General features: G+C 42.8%; 1 protein-coding gene across 1 annotated transcript; it reads right to left on the reverse strand.

The window, feature by feature from the left end:
• Positions 1–7083: 7083 nt before the first annotated feature.
• On the reverse strand, positions 7084–8197 carry LOC104274016 (neuropeptide Y receptor type 6-like). The gene has a single exon (XM_009869524.1). The coding sequence runs from the start codon at positions 8191–8193 to the stop codon at positions 7084–7086; it is 1110 nt and encodes a 369-aa protein (XP_009867826.1). The 5' UTR covers positions 8194–8197.
• Between the last annotated feature and the right edge of the window lie 267 nt (positions 8198–8464).

Raw genomic sequence — 8464 nt, forward strand, 5'->3', positions numbered from 1 at the left:
ATCAGTTGGCCATCTGGCTTGCAAAACTGGAATAATCTCAATTACTGGAGTGTACATATCCCTTTGGGAACAGCAGTTTGCTCCAAGCTCTCTGAGCCTTCCCTTTCTGATGCCGCACGTCCCTGAAGAGCGCCCCACTTCATTCGCGTGTCCCTCATGGCAGCTTGCTGACAAGTCCCAACATGAGACGGACACCGATCAATAGCGTATTTGTAAATGATAGTGAGACGGAATTTCAGAGAGCCTTCATGTTATTGTCATCCGGCGCTTACGTGGAGTAAACGGCAGGCAAGGAGAAGCAGGCTTGAATCTGGCTCTGAGAGAATGATGTCAAGGCATCTGTTTAACTGTCTGGGTTTGTTACGTCCCCGAGGGAGGATGCGATCGTGGTTGGTGCGTCAGCGAGGGTATTGCCGTTCCTGGGAATACTTCCTTTTGTTTGATAAATCTTTGTTTTGGTTTTGGGTTTGTTTCCAGAAAATGAAAACCTTGATTTGCATTGTCCTGAATTATGGGTTGTTAAATCCTGATGCTGGGCAGTTGCATCATGTAGGTGTTCTTGCTAAATACGTGGGAAACATCATCTTTGCTCTTTCCCAGTAGGGGAATGGTAGAGAGGAGGATGGAGAGGGAACATAAAAATTCAGGTAGAGGAAGGGCTCTCTGTCCTGGTGCAGCTAGAAATGGGTGATGAGGGTTGGGACAGGACTAATCCATTTCCTACATGTATTTTGGAAACAGCCCAAGTGAAATCTTCCTCTCTGTAATCCAGCAATTTATGGAGAAATTAATGCTTTTAGGTAAACCGTTATTTTATTTTTAGTGTTACCTAAAGGTGATGCTGGGATGTGGGCAACTTTGGATGAGAAAGTCATCAGTACCTGGTTTTCCACCAGACTTTGACTGGAAGCTGTGCCCAGAGGGGTGGGAGCCGGGCGGTGAGCACAGTCCTTGGGAGGTCTGTTTGTGCTGCAGAAGCGGCTCCTTGTGCTGCTGGTGGGATGAGGTTTTCACCAAGCGAAGGGCTCATTTCATTGCCTGGCATGTCAGTTTGCTTTCTCTCCAACTGGATAAAGGATGTCAAAGTCAAAGCACATTGAAATCCAGGCATGAGTTTGCAAGAAGAGCAGGAGTGAAAGCAACGTGGGTAGAAGTGGGTCTAAGGAATCAGGTAAAGAAAAGCAAAATGTGCACGAACCTGCATTATGAAGGGAATAACAGGGATCGTTTGAGGGATGTGTGGCACAACGCTGGTTTGACTACCAGCAAAAAAGGGCTGTGGTGTGGTCAGCAGATGTCTTGGCAGGACCAAAGCCTTATTTTTAAATCTGTCCATTCCAATTCCGGTGTTGGAAGCTAGAAATAGCACAGGCGTAGCAGGAAGACCATACGGTGAGCACGGTTCCAAGACGGGGATGGAAATGAGGGCCAGGCTTGTGCTCTGTTCAGGTGATCTCATTTCAATGCGGAGCATTCGGCTCACCACCACCGCACCGAGGCTTCGGCTTTGGAGTAAACACGGTGCTAATCCGATTGTTAAAGGTGGCATGTGAGTAATACCTGCCTCGGGGACCAGTTTGATTGCTCTAAAGGTAAGACAAATGAAGTCAGTATAAAAGGTTGACACATATTCCCGAAGATCAAATTTGACAAGCATCCTCCAGACATATTTAATATAAAATGTAGATGGCAGTAATTTGCTGGATCTCTGGATTCTGGTCATCTAAAGCGGTTCTGCTGCTCTCTTTTTCTATATCTGTGTACCACATACTGAAATATTGGCTTCCAAACCCATCAGGATCCCACGGAGGAAGTGGGCAGGAAATTAATTTCTATTGATTTTAGCCCTGACTGGGTCTGTTGGGTGAAAGAAAAATTAGAAAGGTTAAAAAAATTAGCTTTTGCCTTGCACATCTGCCCAGACATACCAGGCTCCTGCCTGCTTCCTGGGCTCCCCATCACATCTGCTTATCGCTGCCTCCCCAACAGCTGCCTTCATGCCAGTGGCCAGAGTGTCCTCCACGGGCAGGATTTTGATTTTCTGAGAAAATTCAGCTCTCGGCTTGTCAGTAACATGAACTGGGCCAGCCATTCTGTATGTTTTTAAAGCCTTCTTAATTATTAAACTAGCAGTTGATTTTTATTTTCCAAGCTTTTCCAAGAATACAAGAAGCAGCTATTATTTCTTAGCAGCACATGTACTGTAACTCTTGATTATATTAATTTAAGTGTTCATAAATTTTCTTTGTTCATAATTAGGTTTTTTTCATAACTTGCTCTTGCTCTTCTCAAATGCTTTTCCTGCAGCTGCTGCAGATCCCCTCCATGCAAAAACATACTGGAACAGTTTTAACACTAACCCCACACAGCATTTTAGCACAACTTGAGTCCTCCTGGAACCTTAGTACACTGTATATTTTCCTTTTGGAGAGAGGCAAGGACTCAAAGCTGTGTAAGGAAAACCTAATCAACTGTGCAAATTGATCAGTCAGCAAAGTAAATGATAATAACCACAAATAAACTTACTTTTCCCTTGAAATACTGGGTTTGTCCTGTATTTCAATGACTAAAGATGTGAGACGCGAGGGCTGGGGTTTTCTTGCATAATGTCCTCAGCATTTCCATGCCTGGTCTGTTTGCGTGATGGGGATGGAAAGAAAGAAACTTTTTGTTATCTTTCATCAAAGGCTTCCAGCACGCTGTTTTGTTGTTTTTTTTTTTAACTTTTAAATTTAGTATCAGAGCTTGGGTTCTCTGGAACATGAAGCAGTAATTATCTCCCTGTGTTTGATGACCTTTCAGTCAACTCAGATTTTGCTCTTGGATTCAATACTAATTCTGTGGCCAATTTTTAAAGGAGCCTTCAACTTTGTCTTTAATTAGAAACCACGATTTCACATTCCCAATCAGAAGACTCCAGTTACTTCAGCCGACGATTAAGTGTAGTATGCCGATTGTTTTGCATGCACGCCTAAACAAAGGTAACATTTCAGCTGATTTTAGTTAAAAACTTCAAACTGTGGTTATACCCTCAATACACCTTAGGTTTTGAGTTTTCTGCCTGACAAGTGTTGGGGTCTGGCGCTGGTTGGCAGGAGGTTCTGCAGAGGCTCAAAGGTCGTGGGTGCCCCTGGAGAATGTGCTCTCTTAGGATCACGTTTACGGTCACTGACCCGGACGGTGGCATTCAGAACTGCTCGAGTGTGACGTTTTCCACAGTTCCTGCCCGCTCCAGCCTGAGACAAAGCGCTGGAGATGGTGCCTGTGGGAATAGCCCCTTTGAGAGCCAATTTCAGGAGGAAGCAGAGGCTGTTTTAGACAGATATCTGGTGTTGGTTGAGATGAATGATACAAGTCCCAAGGAGGAGATCACGAAGTCTGATTTCTAATCAGTGCGGGAGCGCACAGTGTGTTTGGTCTAAGGAGATCTTGGCCTGCTTGCACAGTCAGACAGGTCTGGGAATAAAAAGCTGAAAGCAGTAAGACACTTAAAACCATCTGAAATGCAAAAATGTAAATATGTGCTGGTTAGGCTATCGTGCCATGCTGACAGCCTCACGAGGATGGCTGCTAACGCCGTCCTTTACAGCTAGTGAAATACTAAGCTTCAGGTACCTTAAAGAAATCATTTGCGGACTAATTATCCTCCCAAAGGTTTGTCCTCTGGGTGCGGTGAGGTCCTCCTGACCTTTACTTTGGAGTTTCTCAAAAGAGAATAAACTCAGAACCACTCAGTGAGGCTGTGAAATGCCCACCCTGTGCTGGCTGTGTTCTCAGAACAGCCCGTGGTCTTGGACTCCTTTGTGCTCTTTGCTGTAAGACCTGACTAAATCTTACACGAGGAGGCTTGAGGTCCCTTGATAACATCTTAGGCACCTGCCAACCCTGTGTTCCTCCAAGGAGAGCCCCTATTTCTTACCTCTCCAGGCACGGCTGCAGTGTGTGTGTGTGCGGATTTCCCTCCTGTGCAAGTTAAATATGAAATGGTTCCTGTGCCTTTTTCTATGTGTAAAAATGTCCTTTGAAGATATGATGCTCAAACAGAATTTTTTCTCTGAAAGCCCAGATAGTGGCTTGAGATAAACACATATGTATATTTTCATGCTGTTAACAATCCACTCTAAGGCTTGTAAACCATGTCTCCATTTCATTGCAGAATCTTCCAGGGTCTGAGCTCCTGCGAGTGTTCATCTCGGCACTGTTCTACTCCATGAAGTTCAGCTCCAGAGCCAAGCCCCTTCTGCAAAGTCCAGGCCGTTTGGCATTTTTTTCTGCAGCTGAAAAGAGCTCCGTCAGCAGTGGAATCTGTCCCAGAGGCAACAGGAATGGGTAAGGACTGCGAGGCAATAGTTGCTGTTAAGTTCCTGCGGTTACTTAAAAGAGGGGGCAGGTGGCAGCTAGATAATTTTGTTGAGGAAAATTCCAAGAGAGTAGGATGGTTTGTTCTGGAGAGACAAAAAAGAGTACGAGGACTGTTCTGAGGTCTTCTTTCTTGTTTCGATCCATGCAAAACTTAAGGAATTTTGTTCTTGCCTAGGTTTACTTTTCATGCACAAGGAAATAGTGGTTGCATTTATTCGAAAAATGAACAAAACAGAAACCCACCACCTCACCCAAACCCAACAATCTCGTATTGATTAAATGGCTTCTGTTGGCCACTACAGAAGCATGTGCCTGGGAAATCCGTGCCTCCCCGAGCCACCTCCAACACCGCCGTTCTGGCTTCTTGCAAATAAGCACGGCAAAGGTCTCCAGCCTGAAAATGGAGCTGGCAAGGCAGGTGTAAGCGATTCTTTTTAGAGGGACCCCAAACTTCGAGACCTTGTGACTCTAGTAGTCGTTCTTGGCTGGAAGGACTAATTCCTGTGGCTGTTATAGCACTATCATCTACATGAATTAACTAGTTTTCCTCACTGGGTATGAGGGTGAAGTGAATTCTGCACAGGGAACAGCTCCGCACAGGTGCCAATTCCATCACATTATGTAAATAGCTTGTGACTAACAGAGAAGCCCGTGAAATGAAATAAAAGACATCAGTCAGTGCATTTGCATGGAAACCAAGCTATATGCCACGGGAACCTTGTTTAAAAGTGAGTGATAGCAGACAAGATAATTCTAAGGTTGCTGTTGTGGAACATTTTAAAGTGTCTTGTTAGCATAGAATAGGACAGCGTTGTTTTATGTTTATGGAGTCCATGAGGTTCCACTAAGTACATCTGCAGTGCCTCTGACCCTTCATTGTGAGGTTACTGAAAGCATTGCTGCAGATTTGCTTTCCTCTCAGAGTACTGTTCAAAACAATGAAGTAAGACAAATATTTATATGATGAAGCCCACTTCGTGTGTACCTAATAGCTTGGTTTATCATCCATCTACTGCGATGGGTCTGGGGAAAGTGGGGAGTTGAGATACAAAGAAAGAAAAAGTGAGTGTGAATGAGAAGACTGATTTTTCTCCTGAAAGCCAAATCTTATTTTATTTCCATTAAATAACCTCCAGAACGGCAAGTAAGAAGATGGTTATATTTTGTTGGCTGCTTTGTGCATCTTATGAAACAGCCCCTGCCCCACACAATCTGTGTACTCTGACAAGTCACACAGATTATTTAATGTAGCTGCAAAATGTCCAAGAAAACCGTATTGCAAACACATTGATTATGTGTGAGTAGAAATCGTAACGTACAACAGCAAAAAGTTTCTTTGCCCCTCAGGGCATAAATGCACTTCAAACCTCCCTGTTTTATGATTCTGTCCTACTCCACCAAAAAATGTGTCGACACCACGAGCCTCGAGAAGGTTCTCTAGCTGTTTTTAAGTCTTCCTCTCTTCTGGAAACAGCAAATATCTAATTTTCCACTGATCTCTCTTTATCTAGTAAGTGAACATGTGAAATGCTAAACCAGCTTCCAGGCCTGTTTTTATGAGAACTGTCCTAGCAAGATTATAGACAGTAAAATTTACCAGCTGGACAACACAGCAGTCTTATACAGGGTAATATTTATTTGTCAGTAGACAGGAGGAATCAAAGCATTTAAATAACATGTAGCAATGGAACTGCTTTTGTGCACGTACATAAGTACAGTCAATAATGGAGCTCTCTGTTCAGCAGAATCATTCTCACTATGGATGCCATTTTCCAAGTCTCTAACTAGTTATATGTGCTTACAGTTAAACCAATCACTCATAAAATGCAAATATGTGTAAGGATATAGTAATTTACAAGGATGTTTATAAATATGTTGGGCTGGTCTACGTGACCAGAGCACTTGAACAAAGCTCTGATGCAGGTTTTTACAAAAAAACATCACTGCTAAGACTCAGTTTGTGTATTTGGATAACCTTCTGGAGTTCAGGTTCTCCCTCTAGCTTCCCATAATTAGAACTCCATGCTTCTGCTCCTTCAAGGAAGCTCACAGTCCTCCATCTGGTTGTATCAAATGACAAGAGTCAGGCGAGCAAGGCTGTTACAATTTTATCTACTTGCTATACCAATAAAATGAGGGAAAATAAAGTTATCAGCATTACCCAACACAGGACAACATTTGTCAGTTTAATATCACGACTTGAGCGATCTGTAAATATTGCGTATTGCACAGTTACGTACTTCACCATCACATGCCACGTTGCAGTGGGAGCTGCCTACAAATTGTTGTGCAGATTAAACAGAGGTGGGAATGATGTAGGGCTGGAAAATTAAAAGGGCAGAAAACAGTCTGTGAAAAGGCAGGTGAAGTTAGAAATGCCGGTGTTCATGGTTTACTTGGGTGAAGCCAGGTGTTTAGGAACCCGTGGCTGAAAGAGAAATATTTTTAACTCTGTTAAGGTAGTATGCTAGTGACTTGGAAATTGAGGATTAAAAAAGCAAGATGTTAATACTGTTTATAATTCATTCTTATTGATCTTTAGGACTCTTGGAAGTGTTTCATTAGCATTAATACTATCATAAAGTACCTGTTAAGAGTATGCTGATGGGAACATAATCCTGGTTTTGCTACACTAAATGGCAAAGGCTTCTAAACTCAGACCTGCAGAAAGAGGTCATCTGCAACCAAGTACAAAATTTTGGATGCTGCTATTGGACTATTTTAAATTTCCACAGGGGGATTATTTACTTTCAGAGATCCCTTAGAAGCATCGGTTTGCAGATTTGAAAGGGCAATACTTTCATATTCCTCTTGTGATGCTGAGCACTTGCAGTGGTGAACCAATACTATCAAGTCCTTCTGAAAATTCTTGTTGAGAAACCCATAAAAGATGGGATTGATACACGTTGAGATCATGGCCACGAGGTGGCAGATTGTAAATGCTAGATTGTGGTTACAGCTCATTAGTGCCTCATAGTTCCAGTCAAAAACAACATTGAATATATTGAGAGGCAACCAGCAAGCTGCAAAAGTCACAACAATTGATACCAACATCATATTAATCCGTTTGTTTTCACTCAGTCTGCTCTCGTTCTCTCTCATCCTGTCTATTTTACCATGTCTCCTTCGAAGACATACAAATATCCTGAGATAACAGATAAAAATAAAGCCCAGTGGGAGGCAGTACTGGAAAACCAGCAGAGTAGTGGTAAAAATGAGTCGTTCTGTAACAGACGGCCATGCTTCAATGCAAGCAACCTTGTTGTTGTAGAAATCGCTATGGGAAGACAAATGTTTGAAGGGTTCATCAGTTAATTGGTGAAATATTAAAAAAGGAATGGATATTATAAGGGAAAAGCCCCAGATCAGAAGAATTCCCCAGTAAGCGTGTGAAATATTAGGCTTCCAGCCACGTGGGTTCACAATTAACTGATATCTCTCAATAGCAATCAGTACCAGTGAGAAAATAGAGACTGTGACAGATACACTCTGTACGAAGGAAGTTATTTTACACATAGCTTCCCCAAATACCCAGTAGTCCATTAAGGTATACGCAACAGTGACAGGAATACACATGATACAGATCAAGATGTCTGATAAAGAGAGGTTCACAATTAAAACGTTGGTAACGTTTTGAGCTTCTTTCCGTCGCTTTATTATAACGATCAGGCAAAGATTTCCAAAAAGCCCCACTACCGTAACTAACGTGTAAGCTGTAATAAGCAAGAACTCTGCGAGGAAGGAAGGCTGGCACGTATCAAAGTTCAGAAACTGAGAATAGCTAATGTTAGCGAGGGTTTGGTTAGACAGAATCTCACTGGGATGCTGCATGGCTTTATCCGTCGTGAAGCATCGCCCACCCTATGGACAAAACCTGGTGTTATTTAGAATATACTTTGTATGGAGCTGCCCAAGGCAATGACTACTGTGAATCTATCCTTCTAGCAGGTGTCCTTGAAGTTTTGGGCCAATCTAATACAATTAATTACACGGAAAAGCCAGTAGTTGAGTATTAGGGGGCTTGTGTACGTATATCTGGATGGAGGCTGATGTCGCCTTGCTGAGGTTCTGCACCAACGGTGTTACTGACCCATAACTGAGG

The sequence above is a fragment of the Apaloderma vittatum genome, unplaced genomic scaffold (assembly GCF_000703405.1).
Source record: "Apaloderma vittatum isolate BGI_N311 unplaced genomic scaffold, ASM70340v1 scaffold6525, whole genome shotgun sequence".
Classification (NCBI taxonomy): Eukaryota; Metazoa; Chordata; class Aves; order Trogoniformes; family Trogonidae; genus Apaloderma; species Apaloderma vittatum.